Genomic DNA, 25364 nt, shown 5'->3' with positions numbered 1-25364 from the left:
TCCCAGGAGATCAGTAGTTTCTAAGATACTCAAATCACCCCATCTGGCACCAGTAATCATTCCATAATCAAAGTGACTTAGATTACATTTCTTCCCCATTCTGATGTTTGGTTTAAACATCAACTGTACCTCTTAACCATATCTGCAAGCTTTTATGCATTGAGTTCCGTTCATTTTGAAAGGACTAGAACAATGCAAAGATGCAATGCTGATGTTTTATTGCTCACTTGAAATATTGTGAGCAGTTTTGGGTCACTTATCTAAGAAAGGATGTGCTGGCATTGGAGAGGGTTCCAGAAGGTGATGCAACTGCTCCACAGTACATCTGTAGAAAATTTGGAAGTGTCTTTGGTGACATAACAATTCTCCTCAAATTCCTAATAAAATATACAGTAGTTGCTGTTGTGCTTTCTTTGTAATTGCATTAATATGTTGGGCCCCGGATAGAACCTTAGAGAAGTTGACACCCAGGAACTTGAAACATGTGTCACTTTCCACTGTTGATTCCTTGATGAGGACTGGTGTAAGTTCTCTCAACTTCCCCTTCCTGAAATCCAAAGTAAATTCCATGGTCTTATTGACGTTGAGTGCAAGGTTGTAGATGTGGCTGATCCCTGGCTGATCTGTCTTGCTCCTATACACTTCTTGTCACCAACGGAAATTCTACCAGTAGTAGTTAGGTCATCTACAAATTTGTGGATGACATTTGAGCTGTGCCTAGCCACGTAGTCGTGGGTGTAGGGAGAGTAGAGCAGTGGACTAAGCGTGTGTCCTTGAGGTGTACCATTGCTTATTGACAGTGAGGAGATGTTATTTCTGATCCACACAGATTGTGGTCTCCCAGTGAGGAAGTCAAGGATCCAATTGCAGAGGGAGGTAACAGAGGTCCAGTTTTTGGAGCTTGTTGATTAGAAATGATGGTATGATTATGTCAAATGGTGAGCTGTGATCAATTAAATACTAAGGGTGTCAAAATTGCAGGAAGAAGCAGGAGAATGAGTTGAAGGGATAATAAATCAGGCATGATGGAATGGCAGACCAGACTCAATAGGCCAAATGGCCTAATTCTGCTCCTATGTCTTGTGCTCTTATAGTCTTATGGACTCACAAACGAAGTGGCCCCTCAACTGGAAGGAGTTTTTAGGGCACTGAATTGTGGGGAGGCAAGAGATGTATAACATATGAGACTGGTGTACGGGTAAGTGTCTCGAGGGCTGGAGAGGTGGGAATCAGCGGGGACGTCAAGAAGACAAGGGGGTAACACAGAGAGCGATCCCTACAGAGCAAGCATGGGAGAGGAAAGAGTGCCTGGTGTTTGAATCCTGTTTGAGATGGTTGAAGTTGCAGAAAATTATGTGTTGGATGGGGAGGCTTGTGGTTCGCTAGGTGAGGACGTGAGGAACCCTATCCCTGTTATATCAGGTCGGGGGGATGTTGGAGCTGTGGAGTGAGGATAGGTGTTCTAGATGTTCAGGAATGAAAAGCCACATCATGAAAACAAATAGAGTGGAGATGGATAATGGAATTGTTAGCTTTGTGGCCAAGTTTTCAGATGACCTAAAAAGAGATGGGGGGGCAGGTGATGTTGAGGAACCTGCAAAAGCACTTAATCACATTAGGAAAATGGACAAAGTAGTGGCAGATGGAATACAGTGTAATAAAGTATATGGCCATGCACTTTGATAAAGGAATAAAACGTTGACTATTTTCTAAATGGAGACCAAATTAAGAAATCAGAGGTACACATGATCTTGCGAGTCATTAAGCAGGATACCCTAAAGATTAACTTACAGGTTGAGTCGATGTTAAGGAAGGCAAATGTAATGTTGGTATTCATTCTCAGAGGACCAGAATGTAAAAGCAAGTGTGTGATGCTAAAGCTTTATAAGGCATTAGTCAGTATTGTAAGTAGTTTTGGGGCCCTTATCTAAGAAAATATGTGCTGGCATTGGAGAGAATCCAGAGGAGTTTCACAAGAATGATCACAGGAATGAAAGACCATAAGACAAAGGAGCAGAAGTCGGCCATTCGGCCCATCGATTCTGCTCCACCATTTTATCATGAGCTGATCCATTCTCCCATTTAGTCCCACTCCCCCGTCTTCTCACCATAACCTTTGATGCCCTGGCTACTCAAATAACTATCAATCCCTGACTTAAATGCGCCCAATGACTTGGCCTCCACTGCTGCCCATGGCAACAAGTTCCATAGATTCACCATCCTCTGGCTAAAAAAAATTTTTTTGCACCTCTGTTCTGAATGGGCGCCCTTCAATCCTTAAGTCATGCCCTCTCGTACCAGACTCCCCCACCATGGGAAACAATTTTGCCACATCCACTCTGTCCATGCCTTTCAACATTCGAAATGTTTCTATGAGGTTCCCTCTCATTCTTCTAAACTCCAAGGAATACAGTCCAAGAGCAGACAAACATTCCTCATATGTTAACCCTCTCATTCCCAGAATCATTCTAGTGGATCTTCTCTGAACCCTCTCCAATGTCAGCACATACTTTCTTAAATAAGGAGACCAAAACTGCCCACAGTACTCCAAGTGAGGTCTCACCAATGCCTTATAGAGCCTCAACATCACATCCCTGCTCCTATACTCTATTCCTCTAGAAATGAATGCCAACATTGCACTCGCCTTCTTCACCACTGCCTCAACCTGGAGGTTAACCTTAAGGGTATCCTGCACTCCCAAGTGCCGTTGCATCTCAGAACTTTGAATTCTCCCCCCCCTTTAAATAATAGTCTGCCTGTTTATTTCTTCTGCCAAAGTGTATAACCATACACTTTCCAACATTGTATTTCATTTGCCACTTCTTTGCCCATTCTTCCAATCTATCCAAGTCTCTCTGCAGACTCTGTTTCCTCAGCACTACCGGCCCCTCCACCTTCTTTATATCATCAGCAAACTTAGCCACAAAGCCATCTATTCCATAATCCAAATTGTTGATGTACAACGTGAAAAGAAGCAGCCCCAACACGGACCCCTGTGGAACACCACTGGTAACTGGCAGCCAACTAGAATAGGATCCCTTTATTCCCACTCTCTGTTTCCTGCCAATCAGCCAATGCTCTATCCACATATGTAACTTTCCCATAATTCCATGGGCTCTTATCTTGTTAAGCACCTCATGTGTGGCACCTTGTCAAAGGCCTTCTGAAAATCTAAATATACAACATCCACTGCATCTCCCTTGTCTAGCCTACTGGTAATTTCCTCAAAAAATTGCAAAAGGTTTGTCAGGCAGAATTTTCCTTTAAGGAAACCATGCTGAGTTCTGCCTATCTTGTCATATGCCTCCTGGTACTCCGTAACCTCATCCTTGACAATTGACTCCAACAACTTCCCAACCATCGATGTCAAGCTAACAGGTCTATAATTTCCTTTTTGCTTCCTTGCCCCCTTCTTAAATAGTGGAGTGACATTCGCAAAGGGTTGACATATGAGAAGGATTTGATGGATCTGCCACTGGAGTTTAGAAGAATGCATGGGAATCTCATCGAAACCTTTTGGAAATTGAAAGTCCTAGATGGAGTGGATGTGGAGAGGATGTTTCCTATAGTGGACAAGTCCAGGTTAGAAGGCACAGACTCAGAATAGAAGGAAATTGTTTTTGGAGCAGAGATGAGGATTAATTTCTTTAGCCAGATAGTAGTGAACCTGTGGAGTTCATTGCCAACCCTGGCTGTGGAGGACAAGTCATTGGGTATATTTGAAGCGAGGTTGATAAATTCTTGATTATTCAGGTCGTCAAAAGGTACAGGGAGAAGGCAGGAGAATGGGTTTAAGAGGAATAATAAATCAGCCATGATGGAATGGCAGAGCAGACTCGATGGGCTGAATAGCCTAATTCTAGTTCTTTGTCTTATGGTCTGTTGTCTTATGGAAGATCTGTTAGTACGAGGTAAAGCAATTTAGGAAGTTACGTTCTGGTGGGACATATAGAGTAAATGGCAGTGACCTTAAGACCATTGATGTGTAGAATGATGTTGGTTTGCTTGTCCATAACTTGCTGAAAGTGGAAGTGTAGGTGGAAAGGGTAGTGAAAAAGGCACTGAGTATGCTTACGATAATAGGCCAAGGTGTTGAGCATAAGAGTTGTGCAGTTTTACATAGCATAGTTCAATCACACTTGGTGTACTGTGGGCCTGTCTGGTCATCACCCTACAAGGAGGAGGTCACAGCAATAATGAGAGTACAGAGGAAATTCAAATTCCACCATGGACGGTCCCAAGACCGGATGCAATAGGAGGTTTGGGCATGGGACTAGCAACCCCATCCCATAAAAACCTAGTGCTACAGAAACACCAAATGAAGATCCAAAGACCTCATCCCAGGGAGAGGACCAGTCTTTACCTAGAAGAGATGTAGATAGACTATACCTGGATTTGAAAGACTCCCCAGGACAGAGGACTCTGGCAAGCAGCTGTTGGCGGCCTGTGTCCCAGTAGGGGTGACAGGTTTTAAAAGAACAAGAAGAGGAAATTCACCAGGTTGTTGCCCTGAATGGCGGTTTGGAGGAGAGATTGAATAGTCTGGGTTTATTCTTGCTGGAAGAAGCTGAGGGGTGTCTATGAAAGATTTTAAAACTATGAGGGCATGGATAGGGTATTCCCATGAGTTAACATTCTAGAACTGAAGGGCACAGTTTAATGTGAGATGGGAGAAAATTGACAAGATCTGAAGAGTAAGGTTTCACACAGGGGATGGTGAATATCTAGAAAAAGCTTCCACAGGAGATGGTAGAGGCAGATCTACTAACAACCTTTTGGACAGGTACTAAGATAGGAAAGGCATGGAGGAAGATGGACAGGCAAATGAGATTAGCAGGAATAGGCATAGTGGGCAGCATGGTTGAGGTTGGTCAAAGGGGTCTGTTTCTATACTGTGTATTTCTATGATTCTACACTCAGTAGCCACTTTATTAGGTACACCTGTACACCGGCTCATTAAAGCAAATATCTAATCAGCCAATCATGTGGCAGCAACTCGACGCATAAAAGCATGCAGAAATGGTCAAAGGGTTCAGTTGTTGTTCAGACCAAACATTATAGTGTGGAAGAGTGTGATCTAAGGGACTTTGACTGTTGAACGATTGTTGGTGCCAGACAGGGTGGTTTGAGTATTTCAAAAAATGCTGCTCTTCTGGGATCTTCATGTACAACAGTCTCTCGAGTTTTTGTGAATGGTTGTGAAAAGCAAAAGTAAAACATGCAGTGAGTGTCAGTTCTGTAGGCAAAAATGCCTTGTTAATGAAGGAGGTCAAGGGAGAACGGCCAGGCTGGTTCAAGCTGACAGGAAGGTGACGGTTACTGAAATAACCACATATTACAATGGTGGTGCGCATCTCTGAACATACGACACATTGAACCATGAAGTGGATGGGCTATATCAGCAAAAGACCACAAACATACACTCGGTTGCCACTTCATTAGGTACTGGAAGTCACTGAGAATGGTCATGTGCTACTTTATGAAAGAACCTTAGGGGGAAAAGCAGTGGTATTATGGGTTATCTGCTTTGGACAATGAACCCTTTTTACCTTTTCTCATATATAGGCAGAACTTACATCCTGAAGAAATAACAATACAGGAATAATAAGCAGATTACTTTTTAATTATGTTTCTTTCTCCCCCAAGTTTTCAAGACAGGGCATGCAACAGACCCAGCAGCAACAACAGACAGCAGCATTGGTTAGACAGCTGCAGAAGCAACTCTCCAGTAAGTACTGCATTCAGATTTGAATTTAAATGCTTGATGGTTTTGCTTACTGCAAAGCTGATTCGTGCACCTCTTCATAAAGAAGTGAATGCAGCAATGTGGAACAAGAACTGTGTACAGTATATCTGTCAACATCTGTGCTGATCTCCCATTCCAACATGGCCTCTTTAACTGTCATAATGAGGTCCCTCTTAGGTTGGAGGAGTGACACCTCATATTCCATCTGGGTAGACTCTAACATGATGGATATCTTTAACTAATGGTGACTTCTCCCCTCTTCCTCCTACTCTCCCCTTTTCCATTCTCCATTCTGGTTCCCCTTCTATCTGTTCTCTTCATCCACCCATCACCTCCCTCAGGTGCTTCTCCTCCTCCTCTTTCTCCCACGATCCACTGGCCAAGCCTATCAGATTCCTCCTTCAGCCTTTTACTTCTCCACCTATCACTTGCCAGATATCTTACTTCATTCCCCTTCCCCACCCACCACTTTTTCCTTCACTTGGCTTCAGCCAGGTTATAGTCCTGATGAAGGGGCTTGGCCTGAAACGTTAACTTTTCTGTAGATGCTGCCTGATCTACTGAGTTCTTCCAGCATTTTGTGTGCGTTGCTTTAGATTTCCAGAGTCTACAGAATCTCTTGTGTTCGTATTCCTTCCCCTGCTCCACACTCGTATTCTGGCTTCGGCCCCTCTTCCTCTCTAGTCCTGATGAAGGGTCTTAGTCCAACATGTCAACTACTTATTTTTCTCCATTGATGCTGCCTGACCTGTTGAGTTCCTCAAGATTTTCAGCATTTGCAAAATCTCTTCTGTTTATCTGTGTTAATTTTATGGTTGCAAAGATTTCTAAGAATCCCTTTCAACTGAAATCTAGGAACCTTGCTGCTTTTAACAGCCTGTGGTATACTTCATTTGGCTCTGACAACTTATCCACTTTTCAAAATACTTTTTTTTCTATTTGTCCCACGAAATATTTTACACCCATTGTTGTCAATGTCATTATTGGCATAGTTCCTGCTGCAGTCTGGAGTAACACACAAATTGCTGGATGAAATCAGTGGATCAGGCAGCATCTGTGGAGAGAAAAAGAGACAAGGTGAAAGGCTTTGACCAGATACGTTGACTGGCCCTTTCTCTCCATAGATGCTGTCTAACCCAATGAGTTTCTCCAGCACTTTACAAGGAGCACTTCCACAAGAAAGCAGCATCCATTATCAAGGAACCCAACATCCGGGCCATATTTACTGCTACCTTCAGTCAGGGATACAGGAGCTTTAGGTCCCACCTTGCCAGGTTCAGGAACAGTTACTACCCTACAAACATCAGGCTCCTGAACTGGCATGCATGACTTCACTCACCTCAACTCTGAAATGTTTCCACAACCTATAGAATCACTTTCAAGGGCGCTCCAACTCTTTTCTCAGCATCATCTATCTCTCTATATCTATTGATGGCATCAGTCTTCTGTGCACATTGGTTATTTGTCTGGCTTTTTTCTGTATAGCTTTTCATAAACTCTATTGCACTTTATTTTCCTGTAAATGCCTGCAAGAAAATGAATCCCAAAAACATGCCTTCTCCCCTTACATTGTTTCACCCATCACTTGCCAGCTTGTACTCCTTCCCCTCCTCCCTCCTCCCCCTCCTCCCTCCTCCCCCTCCTCCCTCCTCCCCCTCCTCCCTCCTCCCCCTCCTCCCTCCTCCCCCTCCTCCCTCCTCCCCTCCTCCCTCCTCCCCCTCCTCCCTCCTCCCCTCCTCCCTCCTCCCCTCCTCCCTCCTCCCCTCCTTCCTCCTTCCCCTCCTCCCTCCTTCCCCTCCTCTCTCTCCTCCCTCCTTCCCCTCCTCTCCCTCCTTCCCCTCCTCCCCCTCCTTCCTTCCTCCGTCTCTTTCCCCTCCTCTCTCCCCTTCCCCTCCTCTTTATGAAGGGCTCAGCCCAAAATGTTGACTGCTAATTCCTTTTCATGGATGCTGCCTGACATGTTGAGTTCCTCCAGCATTCTGTGTATGTCCTCAAGCAATCACTTCTACTGCTGGTTGTGGAAGGATATTAAATAATATAACATTTACAGATGCTTGAAGCCCACTGGAATCAGCCGTTGAGTGTGGGACCACCTAATTCAGTACCATTAGAACACACAACAGCACAGCTCAGGAATAGGCCCTTCTGCCTACACAATGTTCATATCATACTATTTTCCTCATATTTGTGTACCTATCTAAAAGTCTTTTGAAGGTCCTTAATGTACTTGCCTCTACCACCACTCCAGGCAGTGCATTCCTGGCACCCACCACTCCCTAGGTAAAAATGTTGCCCCTTATCTTTCCTTTATAAATTACCACCTCTCTGTTTAAATGCATCCCATCTGATATGTCTGCTATTGGGCATTTCAACCCTGAGAAAATGATACTGTCTATCTCTTCTATCTGTGCCTCTCTTAAACTTATACACCTCTATCAGATCTCCCCTCAGCCTCCAGCACTCCAGAGAAAACAACCTCTCATTATAGCACATGCCCTCTAATCCAGGCAGCATGCTGGTATTACCATTCTGCACCCTCTCCAAAGCCTTGACATCCTCCCTGTAATAGGGTGACCAGAACTGTATGCAGTACTGTAGATGCAGCCTAGCTAGAGTTTCATAAAGCTGCAACATAACTTCCTGCCTGTTGAAATTGTTGCCCCAGCTAACAAAGGCAAGCATGCCGTATGCCTTCTCAGCCCCCCATCAACATATGCAGCCACTTTCAGGGAGCTATGAACCTGAACCCCAAGATTCCTCTTTTTATCAACACTTTTAAGGGTCTTGCCCTGAACAGTGTACTGTCTGTTTACATTGAACCTACCAAGATGCAACACCTCCCACCTATCTGGGTTAAACTCTGTCTACCACTTCTCCACCCGCATCAGCGACTGATCTATATCCCACTGTCTTCTTCGCTGGTCATCTCCATCATCGATTGTAACTAAGCAGCAGAAGACAATAATAAATATTTGTGTTAACTGGTGTTAATAAACACAGTTATTTGCTCTGGAGGTATGGCTTCTGAATCAAGTGATTTTGTGCATTTGTGATTTATGGAAAACCACTTATGATTGACTGTGAAAACAGCGTCTATCTTTCACCTATGGACTGCTGCTAGTTTACTTCCAAGTACTATAAGACCATAAGATTGAGGGGAGATTTGATAGAGGTATACAAAAAAGAATCTCTGGGTTGTATAGACAGCGTAAATGCAAGCAGGCTTTTTCCGCTGAGGTTGGGTGGAACTACAACTGGAGGTCATGTGTTAAAGGTGAAAGGTGAAATGTTTAAGAGGAACATGAGGGAATACCACTTCATTCAGAGGGTTGTGAGAGTGTGGAATGAGCTGCCAGTGCAAGTGGTGCATGTGAGCTCGAAATCAATGTTTAAGAGACATTTGGATAGGAGGGGTATGGAGGGCTATGGTCTGGGTGCAGATCGATGGGACTAGGCAGTTTAAATGGTTCAGCATGGACTAGATGAGCAGAAGGGCCTGTTTCTGTGCTGTACTTTTCCCTGATTCTATGTCTCTATATCAGAGCACTATTCAGACATTTAGCACACTGAATCAGCTCCACTATTCAATTATGGCTGTTTATTTTTGCACTTCCATCCTCCTGCATAGCCCCTTTATCAATCAAGAGCCTAACAATCGCTTTATTCAGAATTAAGCCGGATTCCGAATGTTACCTAACTGTGAAATTTGTGCATTGTGTGTCCTCTGCCAGGTAATCAGCCACAGCAGCCATCGAACCCGTACAGCCACCCTCCCCATTATTGAACCTTGGAAAGAAAAGCACAATGTCTTGGAAAATACTGGAGATTAGCGCACAAGACCAACCCTCCTCGGGAACGCCGCTGGGTTGGTAGAGACGGCGGCACCATTGATTGTTCATCGTGATTTGCTTTTTTATTTTCAGTTTTACTTCAGTTCACTTTAAATATTATTTTGACATTTACCCCTGTGACGTAGCCGCTGTGAACAAATAATGTAAAGTGAGATTAGACTATTTTATTTTGAAAGGAACTTGAAGTTTTACAATGCAAAATGTTTCTTGGATCATTTAGGTCCTCTGGAAAGCTGTTTTTTTTTGCTAAAAGTCATTTTTGTGCTTTTAGCAGATCTACATTAAGAGAGGAAAAAAAACATAGATATAAATGGAATTTATTTATTTGCTGGCAAAGTCTCTCTTCTGATGCACTGCAACACAATAATGGTTTATATGAATGAACTTGACCGTAACGAGGTAGGTGCATCTGCAGAGTTATGGCCACAGATGACATGGTCTCATGGATGGCTTGAGCCTCTTAAGGACGTGGCAAAACTGTTTATTTAATTTTGCCTAGATTTATAATTTTACAAAAGCACTTTTTAAGAGGAAGAAATGAAGTTTGTTAAGATAATAAAGCTATTTTTCCCTCAGAGTAATGATATTATTGTACAGCATCTCTGAACAGCTCTGTTGTGTGTGGTTGAGTTTGGTAATTTATATGTCACGTTCTGGTCAAGAGGGTATGATGAAGGATAAGAGTACTGGTTACAAGTTGAAATCTAATAAACCATCAACTAACACTGGAGAAAATGGGTCTTGACTCTGTGCTTGGTGTGCTTGTCCAGTTTGGAACAGTTCAAGTTCACGTGTGAATCACTTATTGAACATTTGCTTCCTATGAGAACATCTGCCAGATAAAGATTTGCTTTAGTGGTCACTTGTGCATCGAAATATACAGTGAAATGTATTGTTTGCATCGAGGGTATGCTAATGATAAGTCAGCCAAGCTGCAAAGAACAGAGCAGGTTCAATGAGTTGAATGGCTTAATTCTGTTCCTATGTCTTATAATATTATGGTAAGATACAAAAAAAAACCTGCAGATGGTAGAAACCTAAAATAAAGTACTGGAAATACTTTGCAGTTCAGGCAACTTCCATGGAGAAAGTAAAGTGAAGTTTACTTTGCAGGTTAATGATATTTCATCAGATTTGACCAGCTCAGAGTTAAACTGGAAAGGCAGGCTATCTGAAATTGTTGATTTCACTACTGAATGGTGCACATTGCAACATGCTTAGAGGGAAGATGAGATGCTGTTGCCTGAACTTGCATTCAAAGGAAAGAAAGATTAGCTTTATTTGCCTCATGTACATCAAAACATACAGGGAAATGCATTGTTTTATAGCAACAACTCATGCGGTCTGAGGCTTGTGTTGGCAAAAGCCCACAAGTGTCCCCATGCTTCCAGTGCCAACATAGCATGCCCACAACTTACTAACCTAACTCATACATCTTTAGAAGTGGGAGGAACTGGAGAACCCGGAGGTCACAGGGTGAACGTACGAAACTCCTTACAGAAGGCAGTGGAAATTGAACCCTCTTAAAGTTGGTGCTGTAAAGTGTTACATGTACCGCTTGGCTACTGTGCTGCTCAATTCTGTTTAAGCTCCTGGGTGTCAGTATGTTAGAGGACCTGTCCTGGACCCATCATATAAATGTAATTGCAAGGAAAGCACAATAGCACTTCTACTTCCTTAGGAGTCTGCAGAGTCTTGCGAGTCTTCCTAAGGAGTGGCTGCACTATAGCCTAGTATGAGAACACCAATGCCTTTGGACATAAAATCGTACAAAAGGTAGTGGATTCGGCTTAGTACATCACATGTAAAGCCCTCTCAACCACTGAGCACCTCTGCATGAAACACAGTCATAGGAAAGCAGTATCCATCAACAGAGATCCTCACCACCCAGGCCATGCTCTTTTCTTGCTGCTGCCATTAGGTAAAAAGTACAAGTGCCTCAGAACTCACACCATCAGGTTCAAGAACAGATACTACCCCTCAACCATCAGGTTCTTGAATGAAAGAGAATAACTACACTCCTCTTGGATGTGTTTCCTTGGATTTCCAGCATCTGCAGATTTTCTCTTGTTTGTGATTGAACTAGACTCATCTATTGAGATATTCCCAGAACCAATTATCTAATTTTAAGAACTCTTTATCTTGTTATTTCATGCTATTTATTTGTATTTGCATTTGCATGGTTTGTCATCTTCTATGCTCTTGCCCTTTCGGTGATCCTGTTTACAGTTACTATTCTATAGATTTGCTGAGTATGCCCGCAGGAAAGATAATCTTAGGGTTGTACGTGGTGACATGATGTACGTACTCTGATAATAAATTTTACTTTGAACTTTAAAACTGATTAGCAGTTTCTGCCATATATAGACCAACTGCAATGCAGGTTAAAAACTCACTTGAGGCTGTGCCTCAGTACCACAGATCTTTTCCATTGCATGCACATAGTATTTAATGTGTGTATGCTCTTTTAACTAAGTTCAAAGTAGATTTATTATCAAAGTATATATGTGTCACCATATGAGATACATTTCTTTGTGGTCATACTAAATAAATCTATAGAATAATAACCAAAACAAAATCAGTGAAAGGTTGCCCAACTTGGGCATACAACGAGAGTGCAGAAGACAACAAACTGTGCAAATACAAAAATAAATAAATAGATAATTAATACTTTAAGCATAAGATGAGCCCTTGAAAGTGAGTCTATTGGTTGTGGGAACATTTCAATGATGGTGCAAGTGAAGTTGAATGAAGTTTTCCCATTAGGTTCAAGAGCCTGATGGTTGAGGGGTAATAACTATTCCTGAACCTGGTGGTGTGAGGCCTGACGCTCCTGTACCTTCTTCCTGATGGCAGAAGAGAGTTTTGATCACCTTTGAGCAAATGTTACAAAACTGTGCCACCATCCAGAGTTATAACTGCATTGCTATACCATCTGGCTGTTAAGCATATGTTTAGACATCCTGCGATAGTCCTTTAATGTGACAAGTGGCATTTGGTGGCACACCATAATAACATTGTAAGTTAGTCTATTATGCTTCGGGGAGGCACGTTAGCATAGCAGTTAGCATAATGCTTTACGATGCAGAATTCACTGATCAGGGTTTGATTCCCACTGCTGTCTGTACATTCTCCCCATGACCATATGGTTTTCCTCCAGGTGTTCCAGCCTCTTCCCACATTCCTGAGGCACACGGTTAGGGTCATGAGTTGTGAGCATGCTATACTGGTACCAGAAGCCTGACGACAATTGTGGGCTGCAACAGCACAATCCTCAGACTGTGCTGGTCAACACAAACAATGCATTTCACTGTATGAATGTTAGGCAACTATTCTTTACCTATCTCATTCCACGCAGCTCGGTCACTTTCTAATCATTTTTACCCAGTTCCAGTGTTGTCAAAATTTGTTTTCAAATGGTGGTGATAGAAGTTTCTTTGATGTCTGTTCCAACAACTTGAAGCAATATGACATTGTTAACACAAAGAAATGCTGCAGGAGTCCACATGGGATCATATGAAACAATTGGCCAAAGCATGAACCCATGAACACCACTTCATTATTTATCTTTCCCATGACTTATTTAAGGAGCAGGATTAGGCCACCAAGTCTGCTCCATCATTCCATCATGGCTGATTTAGAACACAGAACAGGAACAGGCCCTTCGGCCCAGAATGTTGTGCTGAACCAAAAAAAAGTAATCAAATGGCCAGCTAAACTAATCCCTTATGCCTACACAATGCCTACAACCTTCCATTTTCCTTATATTCATGTAACTATCTGAGCATCTCATAAAGGTCCCAAATGTATTTGCCTCTCCACCATACCAGTTATTCCAGGCTCCCACCACTCTCTGTGTAAAACAAAAAGTCCATCACACCTCCTCTGAAATTACCCCCTCTCACCTTAAGTGCATGCCCTCTGCTATTAGGCATTTCAACCCTGGGGAAAATATACTGTCTGTCTACTTTATCTGTGCCTCTCATAATCATATAAACCTCTGTCAGATCTCCACTCAGCCTCTGCTGCTCCAGAGAAAACAACCCAAGTTTGCCCAACCTCTTCTATAGCACATGCCCTCTAATCCAGGTAGCATCCTGGTAAACTTCTTCTGCACCCTCTCCAAAGTCTTGCTATCCTTTCTATAATGGGATGACCGGAAATGTATGCAAAGCTCCAGGTACAGCCTAACTAGAGTTTTATAAAGCTGCAACATAATTTCCTGATTTTTGAACTCAGTGCGTCAACTAATAAAGTCAACTCTGCCATATGCCTTCTTAACCACCCAGTCAACCTGTGTAGCCACTTTCAGGGACCTATGAACTCAGACCCCAAGATTCTTCTGCTCATCAACACTACGAAGGGTCTTGTACCATAACAGTGTGCTGTCTCTTTGCATTTGACATACCAAGGTGCAACACTTCACATTTGTCCAGTTTAAACTCCATCTGCCATTTTTCTGCCTTATCTGCAACTGGTCTATATCCTTTGCCAGTCTTCTACACTGTTCACAGCACCATCAACCTTCATATCATCTGCAAACTTACCAACCCACCCACCTACATTTTCAACCAGGTCATTCATGTACATAATAAACCGCAGAGGTCCAAGTACAGATCTCTGTGGAACACCGCTAATTATAGACCTCCAACTGGAATAAGTCCCTTTGACTACTATTCTCTGTCTTCTATGGGCAAGCCAGTTCTGAATCCAGGTCAAAATGTTTTGGGAATATAGGATGGTACAGCATAGTACAATCCCTTTGGCCCATGATTTTGTGCTGAGCTTTTACATTACTCTATGATCAACCTAACCGGTCCCTCCTACATAGCTCATAACCATCCATACTTCTTTCATCCATGGGCCTATCCAAGAATCTCTTAACTGTTCCTAATTTATTACCTTCTATCACCTATCCAGCAGTGTGTTCCATACATTTACCACTCTCCATGTAAAAAACTTACCTTTGGCATCTCCCCTACATACACCCACCTTTAAGCAGGGGTTCCCTACCCTTCTTATACCATTGATCTCTACCGAGGGCTCTGTGGATCCCAAGTTGGGAACCCCTGCCTTGAAGACTGTCCTCTGGTATTAGCCATTGCCACACTGGGAAAATAGGTGATGGCTGTCTATTCTTTCTATGCCTCTTATCATCTTATACACCTCTATCAAGTCGACTTTCATCCTCCTTCACGCCACTCACACTCGGAGCAAGTTGCTGTAGCCGGTCAGTTAGCATGTCTTTGGAATAGGGAAGATCCTGGAGCTTCTGAAGGGAAACCAGGCACCACAGGTTTAACCAGGTAAGTGCCTCAAACAAAGCAGCAAATCTTACACGTAAATGTCTTTTTAATATTATAACATTTGTTCAGTCTAGGCCAGCAGTTAACATAACACTTTACAGCGTCAGCAACTGGGGTTCAACCACCACTGCTGTCTGTTAGGAGTTTGCACATTCTCCCTGTGACTGTGTGTGTTTTCTCTGGGTTCTACAGTTTTCCCCCACATAGACTCCAAAGATATAAGGCTAGGAAGTTGTGGGCATGTTATGTTGGTGCCAGAAGCGAGCGAAAACTTGCAGCCTACTCCAGCACGTCCTTGGACCTGTGTTGGCCATAGCTGCATTTCACATATGTTTCTAGCTTTTAGTGTACATGTGACAATTAAAGCTAATATTTGTTTTTTAAACAAAGATCGCACTCTCCATTCCTTCTACATAGCTCCCTTCTCCGCTTTGCAACTGGAGTAAAACAATAGAATTGGTTTGGCATCTTTACCTACAATTTGCAGCATGGATGTGTTCGATACACAGAAGAGCAGTCTCACACACCAGCCGCTGAGCATATGGTCGGAAGAAGGAAGAATTTACTCGCTATACTTCAGTGTGAAACAGGCTTGGCATGCAGTGCCACATAATGAGGTGATGTTACCATAAATTAACTTAAACTGAAAATTTTGACACAGAGTTTTATAAAACAAAATGGAAATTTTGATTAACTTACTGCAAATCTCAAAAACTTTTGATTTTTGTTGTTAGTAACCTATGCATGAGCAATGGTATAAAACACATTCTAGGGAGGCTATCAGGAAGGACATACAGGAGCCCTAGGTCCCATACACCAAGTTCAGGAACAGTCATTAGAGTCATAGAAGACCACAGCAGAGACAGGCCCTTTGACCAACCTAGTCCATGCTGAAACATTAACCTGCCCAGTCCCATTGACTTAAATGTTGAAATCAACCCCGCATGCTTCACTTGTGCTGGCAGCTTGTTCCGTACTCTCACCGTCCTCAAGAGTGAAAACATTTCCCCTCATGTTCCCCTTAAACTTCTCACCTTTCATCCTTAACCCATGACCACTAGTTCTAGTCCCACCCACTCTGGGTGTAAAAAGTCTGCAAGTCTCCATCTATACCCTTAATAATTTTGTTTACTTCTATTGAATCTCCCCTCATTCTCTACATTCTAGGGATTAAAATCCTAACCTATTCAACTTTTCTCTATAACTCAGACCCTCAACTCCTGACAACCTCCTTGCAAATTTTCTCTGCACTCTTTCAATGTTATTTACATCTTGCCTGAAGGTAGGTGACCAAAACTGGACACAATACTCCAAATTAGGCCTCATCATTGATTGTTTGAGGGCCAATGTGCCAAAAGCTTTCTTTATGACTCTATCTACTTGTGACTCCACTTTCAAGGAACTATGAATCTGTATTCCCAGATCCCTCCGTTCCACTGCACTTCTCAGCTCCCTTCTCACTGTGTTGGTCCTCCAGCACTTAATCTGAATCAGAATCAGGTTTACTATCACCGGCGTACTTTGTAAATTTGTTGTTTTGCGGCAGGAATATACTGCAAAGCCTTTGTGTGTGTGTTGATTAAGATTTGTAGCACCTACAGAATCTCTTACATCCTGAACTGTGTTTTATATTCATCCAGAGAGACTTCTTCCATAATACTTGCACACCTACAGTGGGTATAAGAATTCAGACCGAGTCATTATAGCTCATGGGGTAGGTTAATGTCACTCCTTTTATAACTTGGATATAACATTGCATTCCCATAAGAAGGAAGGGTGATTGAATGTGGATGGGAAGATACACAGTGACCATTTTATTAGTTAGCTCCTGTACCTAATAAAGTACCACTGAGTGTATGTTTGTGGTCTTGGCTGCTGTAGCCCATCCACTTCAATGGTCAACATGTTGTGCATTCAGAGATGCTCTTCTGCACACCACTGTTGTAACGGGGGGTTACTTGATTTACTGTCATCTTCCTGTCAGCTTGAACCAGCCTGACTATTCTCCTCTGACCTCTCTCATTAGGTGCACAGTTTCACTCACAGAACTGCTGCTCACTGGATTTTTTTTTAATTCTTTGCAAACAAAAATGCAAATTGCTGTGCTTGAAAATCCCAAGAGATTGTCAGTTTTCGAGATACTCAAACCAACCTGTCTGACACCAACAATCTTTCCATGGTCAAAGATTACATTTCTTCCCCATTCTGATGTTTGGTCCGAACAACAGCTGAACCTCTTGACCATGTCTGCATGCTTTAATGCATTGAGTTGTTGTGACATGTTTGGATAATTAGATCCTTGCTTTAATGAGCAGGTGTACAAGTGCACCTAATAAAGTGGCCACTTGGTGTATATTTGGACGCTCCTATTACCTGCTTGATGGTAGTGGCTTAATATTCCATTCCAAATTGGTTCTGTAAGGTTGAGTCTTACAGACAACACTGAAACTGTCTGTAAGTTATTTTTAGCGTCTGTTGTCACAGAAGCTACAATAAAATTGCACTGCCTGTTGTCCTCCCCCCACACTCCTCAGTTGCTCTCCACCTCACTGTGATGAACGCCAGTGGGTAGTGAACTTCTTTCCACACAGTCTCAGTCGCAGCCCAATAAATCAGTGTAAACTCCTTGGTCATTGGAACTCCAACCTATACAGTAGATTTTGACCAACTTCTAAAAGAGTTAATAGGAATCCGTTAGTCTCCTGAGACCATGGATTTGCACCTTGGAAGGTTTCCAGGGTGCAGGCCTGGGCAAGGTTGTATAGAAGACCGGCAGTTGCCCATGCTGCGAGTCTCCCCTCTCCACGCCACCGATGTTGTCCAAGGGAAGGGCACTAGGGCCGATACAGCTTGGCACCAGTGTCGTCGCAGAGCAATGTGTGGTTAAGTGCCTTGCTCAAGGACACAACACGCTGCCTCAGCTGAGGCTCGACATAGCGACCTTCAAATCACTAAACCGATGCCTTAACCACGGCCACACGCCACACTTCAAAATAGTTAAATATTAATGTTTCAAACTCCATTTAATCTAGAGCTTTTTATTTATCTTTATAAAAGTAATGATGTACTTTTATGTGCAGATATTTTGTTTTCATCTTGCTTTTGCCTGTTTACATCCAACCTGCCTTACAAATATCGCAACACACACAAAATGCTGGAGGAACTCAGCGTGTCAGGTAACATCCATGGAAAAGAATAAACGGTTGACATTTTGGGCCAAGACCCTTCATCATGATCTCCTATGCTGCCTCGATGAGACCACTCTCAGGTTGGAGGAGCAATACCTCCTATTCCATATGGGAAGCATCCAACCTGATGGGATGAACAACAAACAACAGGAATTCTGCAGATGCTGGAAATTCAAGCAACACACATCAAAGTTGCTGGTGAACGCAGCAGGCCAGGCAGCACTCTAGGAAGAGGTGCAGTCGACGTTTCAGGCCGAGACCTGAAACGTCCTGACGAAGGGTCTCGGCCTGAAACGTTGACTGTATCTCTTCCTAGAGATGCTGCCTGGCCTGCTGATGGGATGAACATTGATTTCTGTACCTTTTAATAATTTCTCCCCCTTCCCCTTCTCTTATTTTTTTTCTATTTCTCGCTCTGGTGCCCCGCATAAATCTTCATTCCTCACCTGCTTATCACCTTTCCTTGCAGCCTCTCCTTCTTCCCTTTTTCCCATGATTCACTCTCCCTTCCTATCAGATTCCTCCTTCTTCACCTGTTTACCCTTTCCACCTATCACCTCCTAACTTCTCACTTCACTCACCCCACCCCCTCACACCCACATGGCCTCACCTGTCACCTTCTAGCTTGTACTCTTTCCCCTCCCCCACTTACTTATTCTGGCCTCCGCCCCCTTCCTTCCCCAGTCCTGATAAAGAGTCTCAGCCCAAAATATTGACTGTTTATTCCTTTCTATAGGTGCTGCCTACCTCAGTGGTATGACAGTCACTAGGTACAAGGCGCCATTACTGAACTGACTGAAGGGAGAGCAGCTGACTTCCAGTGCTCTCCCTGCCAATAATGACTTCATCCAGTCTTGGGCTGTCAGAGGCAGAGCATTAGCCATGGAACAGCTCAGAGAACACAGCTATTGTTGTCTTCAGTGCTGGCCAGAAAATGAATGTGCGCAGAAAAATATATAGGGAGCGGTCACCACACAGAATACATTGATGCAGCTCTTTGTAAATCTGCCCACAACCCTCATACTCTCCCAATCACCCCTTCCCCAGAACCCCATATCTCTTGAGTGAAATTAATCTTACCAAAACCTGCTAAGTCAACATACAGAACAGCTGGGTACAGCACAGGAACAGGCCGTCTGGCCCACAACATGGATGCTGAGCATGCTGCTCAGCATACACTCAGTGGCCAGTTTATTAGGTACTTCCTGTTCCTCAAATAAAGTAACCACTGAGTGAGTGTATGTCCATGGTCTTCTGTGCTGTAACCTATTCTCTGTAAAATCTATGGGCTTCTGTGCATGGAAATCCCAGGATATCAGCTGTTTCTCAGATACGCAAGCCACCCGGTCTGACACCAACAATCATTCCATGGTCAAAATCACTTAGGCCACATTTCTGCCCCATTCTAACATTCAGTCTGAACAACAACTGAACCTCTTGACCACGCCTCCATGCTTTTATGCATTGAGTTGCTGCCAATGATTGGCCGATTAGATGTTTGCATTAACAAGCAGGTGTACCTAAGAAAGTGGCCACTGAGTGTGCATGCCTCCATTCCTTGCATCTTCAATTGCCTATCTAGAAGACTCTGGAATGCCTCTTTCACATCTGCTTCCACCACCATCCTGACCTGGGCATTCCAGGCACCCACCACTCTCTGTGTGTAAAAACTGCCCCGCACACCTCTCTTAAACGTTGCCACCCTCATCTTAAAGTGCTGCCCTCTTCTATAAAGAGGAACAAAGAGGGAGATGGGAATGAAAATGAGTGTGAAGGGAATTGAAAAGGGAGGACAAGAAGTGTATTGAAAGGAGGGGTGATGACACAGGAAGTAATAGTTAACATAAGACTTGGGAGCAGAATTAGGCCATTTGGTCCATCAAGTCTGTTCCGCCATTCCATCTCCCTTTAAACTCTATTCTCCTGCCTTTTCTCAGTAACCTTTCTCATTCTTAACTGGTCAAGAACCTACCAATCTCCGCTTTAAATATGCCCATCGACTTGGCCTCCACAGCTGTCTGTGACACTGAATTCCACACTCTGGTAAAGAAATTCGTCCTCATCTCTGTTTTACAGGGAGTTACCTCAAATTGGAAATCCAATATTAATATCAGACAGAGGCAGAATATGAGGAACGCACATAAAAGTTGCTGGTGAACGCAGCAGGCCAGGCAGCATCTCTAGGAAGAAGTACAGTCGATGTTTCAGGCCGAGACCCTTTGTCAGGACTAACTGAAGGAAGAGCTAGTAAGAGATTTGAAAGTGGGAGGGGGAGGGGGAGATCGGAAATGATAGGAGAAGACAGGAGTGGGAGGGATGGAGCCAAGAGCTGGACAGGTGATTGGCAAAAGGGATACGAGGCTGGAGAAAGGAGAGGGTCATGGGACGGGAGGCCTAGGGAGAAGGAAAAGGGGGAGGGGGGAAAACCAGAGGATGGGCAAGGGGTATAGTGAGAGGGACAGAGGGAGCAAAAGGAGAGAGACAAAAAGAATGTGTGTATATAAATAAATAACGGATGGGGTATGAGGGGGTGGTGGGACATTAGCGGAAGTTTGAGAAGTCAATGTTCATGCCATCAGGTTGGAGGCTACCAAACAGAATATAAAGTGTTGTTCCTCCAACCTGAGTGTGGCTTCATCTTTACGGTAGAGGAGGCCGTGGATAGACATATCAGAATGGGAATGGGATGTGGAATTAAAATGTGTGGCCCCTGGAAGATTCTGCTTTCTTTGGCGGACAGACCGTAGGTGTTCAGCAAAGCGGTCTCCCAGTCTGCGTCGGGTCTCGCCAATATATAGAAGGCCGCATCGGGAGCACCGGACGCAGTATATCACCCCAGCTGACTCACAGGTGAAGTGTCGCCTCACCTGGAAGGACTGTCTGGGGCCCTGAATGGTAGTGAGGGAGGAAGTGTAAGGGCATGTGTAGCACTTGTTCCGCTTACAAGGATAAGTGCCAGGAGGGAGATCGGTGGGGAGGGATGGGGGACTTGCTTGAAATTCCAGTATCTGCAGATTTCCTCGTGTTTGCAGAATAGGAGATGTCATTCCTCTCATTAGGCCAGACAAGTTAGGTGATGTCAATCTATGGCCTCTGAGAAGATCTGCAGATATCCGGACATGGAGAAATAGTTGGGATTTCAATAGAACAAGGAATCAGGGAAGCTGACTAGCACCTCGAATCCACTCACCAATGCAATCAGGAGTTGCCAGCGAGCGTAGTTCCTGGCATTGAAGCACAATAGAGCACCTGGTCATATCATTAGCTCCCAACTCCAGCAATCCAAGGTGATTGCTGGCCTCTGGTGTTGTGCATGTGGAGACGGCAATGAGCAACACCAGAGGTGAGTGGTGGAAGTCAGAGGAGATGTCAGAAGTAGGTGTTTTTTATATACAGAGAGTGGTAGGTAGCTGGAATGCATTGCTGGGGGTGGTGGTAGAGACATTTAAGAAGCCCTTAGCTCGGAACAAGGGTGTAAGAAAAATGGAGTGCTATTTTTTATTTTATTTTATTGAGATAAAGTGCAGAGTAGGCCCTTCCAGAACTTTGAGCCACGCTGCCCAGCAACCCCTGATTTAACCCTATCCTAACCACAGGACAAACCGGTATATCTTGGGACTGTGGGAGGAAACTGGAGCACCTAGCCACCGGGAGAACATACAAGCTCCTCACAGGCAAGGGCGGGAATTGAACCTGAGCACTGATACTGTAAAGCCTAGTGCTAACCGCTATAGAACCATGCCGCCCCTATGGCTGTGTTGGAAGGAAGGGTTAAATTAATAGTGGAGTAGGCTTATGTAGTAGGCCTAAAGGCCTGTACTGTACAGTTCTGTTCTATGTTTTAATTTCATTTGACATGTAATTAAACTAATCCTTGCACAAGGCCTGTATCCCTCCATTCTCTTCATATACATGTGTGCAACATATTGATGCAATTACAAAGAGGGCACCCCGACGTTGATATTTAATTAGGACTTTGAGGAGATTTGGTATGCCATCAAAGACTGTAGCAAATTTTTACAGATGTACCATGGAGAGAATTGTAGCTAGTTGCATCAATCACTGTCTGGTACTGAGGAGCCATTGCACAGGATTGGGAAAAAGTGACAGAGGATTGTAAACTCAGCCAGCTCCATCATGTGCATTAGCCTTGACATAACGTCTTTTCATTACCACCACTGGCGAGGAGCTGCAGGAGCCGCAGGAGCCTGTAAACATAGCATTTTAGGAACAGCTTCTTCCCCTGCACCGTCAGATTTCTGAATGGACAATGAACCCATAAACGCTACCTCACTATTTTGTTCTTTTTTAGCACTATTTATTTACTTTTTAATACATTTCTTATTATAACGTATGGTACATTTTATGTATTGCACTGTACAGCAATTTCATGACATATGTTTCTGATTCTTATCTATGAGACCCTTGAATACCTCTGCCATACAGTAGCTGCCTCCACCACCACCCCTGGCAATACCTACCAGGCACTCACCACCCTGTGTAGAAAATACTTATCACAGTCCTCTCACCTTAAATGCGTGCCCTCTGGTATTACGCATTTCAAACCGGGGGAAAGATACTGGCTACTCTACCTACCTTATAAATTTCAGTTAGGTCTTCCCTCTGTGTCTGCAGTTCCAGAGAAAACAACCCAAGTTTATTCAACCTCTCCTTATGGCACATGCTCTCTAAACCAGGCAGCATCCTGGAGAACCTCTTCAGCACTGTAGGAGCATACTGAAAAGCCACATGGAGTTGGTGTTTGAAATAATGGTGATTTTTTTTAACTAGTTGTGCACCAGGAGCCCCTTCGAGCCACACCACCCAGAATCCACCCCCCCCACCCCGATTTATCCCTAGCCTAATCATGGGACAATTTTCAATGACCGATTAACCTACCAAACGGTACATCTTTGGACTGTGGGAGGAAACCGGAGCACCCGGAGGAAACCCACGCGGCATGGGGAGAAAGTACGAATTCCTCTCAGGCAGCTGTGGGAATTGAACCCTGGTCATTGGTACTGCAAGGCGTTGTGCTAACCACTACAATACTGTGCCGGCCATATTTAACATCCTCAGTTAAATAGAGAGATTAGCTTTATTTGTCACATGCACATTGAAACTTTAGTTAGCAACTTGATTAATTTAATTGGTTCAACTGTGTCGGCTGAACAGCCCATTCCTGTGCTGTACTGCTCTACAGTCTATAATTAAGTGTAATTTTGCAGAATGGGGGCAGCTCTCAAGTGTTGCCACGCTTCTGGGTGCCGACATGGCATGTTAACAGCTCTCTAACCCTAGCCCATAGGGAACCGCCTTACCCAGAGGAAACTTGCTCAGGCAAGGGGAGAATGTACAGACCATACAGACAGCAGTGGGAAATGAAGTCCAGTTGGCGCTCGCAGGTGCTGTAAAGTGATTGGGCTAACTGCTGCACCTACTGCACCACAGTAACAGTCTCAGATGACAAGATTACCAGTTTGATAATACTACTGTACATTTTTATAACAGAATGGTAATTACAGAAAGCCTTAATTAAAGAACGGACTAGGCCTTGATTATAAAATGATTATCCTCAGGTCTACAGTAAATCCAATTTTCTCTTACAACAATGGGTGCACACTATAATGTGATTAAAGAAGATCCTGAAACTTCGGTTTCAGCAGTCCATGTCTCTACTTCCTGGCTTTGTTTGTGATTCCCTGTTAGCACATTAGCACGATCCATGTCTCTATTTACTAGTTATTAGCCCCTGCAAATAGGGTGGCACGGCAGTGTAGTGGTTAGTGCAACGCTTTACGGTACCTGCAACCTGGGTTCAATTCCCGCTGCTGCCTGTAAGGAGTTTGTACGTTCTCCCCGTGACCGCATGGGTTTCCTGTAGTTTCCTCCATTCCCAAAGACCTACCAATTGATAGGTTAATTGTCCCATGATTAGGCCCGGGTAAAGTCAGGGGTTGCTGGGCAGTGTGTCTCAAAGGGCCAGAAGGGCCAACTCTGCACTGTATCTCAATAGATAAAGATGCACCCTCTCCAAAGCCTATCATGGTGACCAGGACTGAATGCAAAACTCCAGATGTGGCCTAACCAGAGTTTTATAAAGCTACAACTTTATTTTTTGCTTGCTGATCTTAATGCCTTGGTTAATAAAGGCAAGCATGCCTTATGGTATTTTATAACACCCTTTCAACTTGTGCAGCCATTTTGACAGCAGGGTTCAAAATCATGAAAGCCTTCGTTTATGTAAATCCGGATAACATATTCCCAAGAACTATTCAACAGAGGAAACAGATGTAAAATGTTTGTCAAAAGCATGAGACAATGAGGAGAAAACATTTTACACAGCAACTAATGAGACAGAGGCACCAACGTTATGAGATGCATTGGATTCGATGACAACTTTCAAAAAGTAGTAGTTTAAAAATAAAAGTATGCAGGATTATTGAGAAGACTCTCTGTTGCTCTGGTTGGGTTTTTGCTTATAATGAACCAGTATGTATATAATAGTCTAAATGGTACAATTTTAGCAGTCCATAATACCACATCAATAGACTAGTTAGACAGTTGCAATGGTGTTTTCCAAAGCATTTGCTATCTATGGTATTTCCAGTATTGATATATCATTGAGCTATAAGGGATACCTCATTGTACAATTGTTGCAAAAGTTGACAATTAAATTAGCCAGATGGCGTAGATTTGCATAGACAGCCATGACATCACTTCCCAACTTCTGAACTCAATGCCCTGACTGATGAAGGGCAGTGTGCCAAGTTGTGACAGAGTGGGTCTGCCACAAGTAACTCCTTACCCCCCACCCCCACCCCCACCCCCAGTAGTCCCATAATTCTCATTATCAATAACTGGACTGGTCAAAGAACACTGAGGCTGTCTACAAGTAGGGTCAGAGCCATCTCAATTTCCTGAGGAGACTTGAGGTCTTTTAACATCTGCCAGATGATGCTGAGGATGTTCTACGAGTCCGTGGTGGCCAGTGCAGTCATGTTTGCTGTTGTGTGCTGGGGCAGCAGGCTGAGGGTAGCAGACACCAACAGAATCAACAAACTCATTTGTAAGGCCAGTGATGTTGTGGGGATGGAACTGGACTCTCTGACGGTGGTGTCTGAAAAGAGGATGCTGTCCAATTTGCATGCCATCTTGGACAATGTTTCCCATCCACTACATAATGTACTGGTTGGGCACAGAAGTACATTCAGCCAGAGACTCATTCCACCGAGATGCAGCACTGAGTGTCATAGGAAGTCATTCCTGCCTG

At 43.7% G+C, this 25364-nt stretch overlaps 1 protein-coding gene across 4 annotated transcripts in view; it reads left to right on the top strand.

Annotated features, from left to right (window-relative positions):
• Positions 1-10321, top strand: part of LOC140196181 (mediator of RNA polymerase II transcription subunit 12-like protein) — a 720072-nt gene extending 709751 nt beyond the window's left edge. For all 4 annotated transcript variants that reach the window (XM_072254957.1, XM_072254955.1, XM_072254956.1 and 1 more), the window contains 2 exons: positions 5647-5728; positions 9478-10321. In XM_072254957.1, coding sequence (XP_072111058.1) covers positions 5647-5728; positions 9478-9530 — 135 coding nt within the window. In that variant the 3' untranslated portion in view covers positions 9531-10321. The remainder of the gene's footprint in view (positions 1-5646; positions 5729-9477) is intronic.
• Positions 10322-25364: the final 15043 nt, after the last annotated feature.

This window comes from Mobula birostris, chromosome 4 (genome assembly GCF_030028105.1).
Source record: "Mobula birostris isolate sMobBir1 chromosome 4, sMobBir1.hap1, whole genome shotgun sequence".
In the NCBI taxonomy this organism is placed as follows: Eukaryota; Metazoa; Chordata; class Chondrichthyes; order Myliobatiformes; family Myliobatidae; genus Mobula; species Mobula birostris.
The sequence above is the reverse complement of the archived record's forward strand: the minus strand, read 5'-3'. Positions and strand labels throughout refer to the sequence as shown.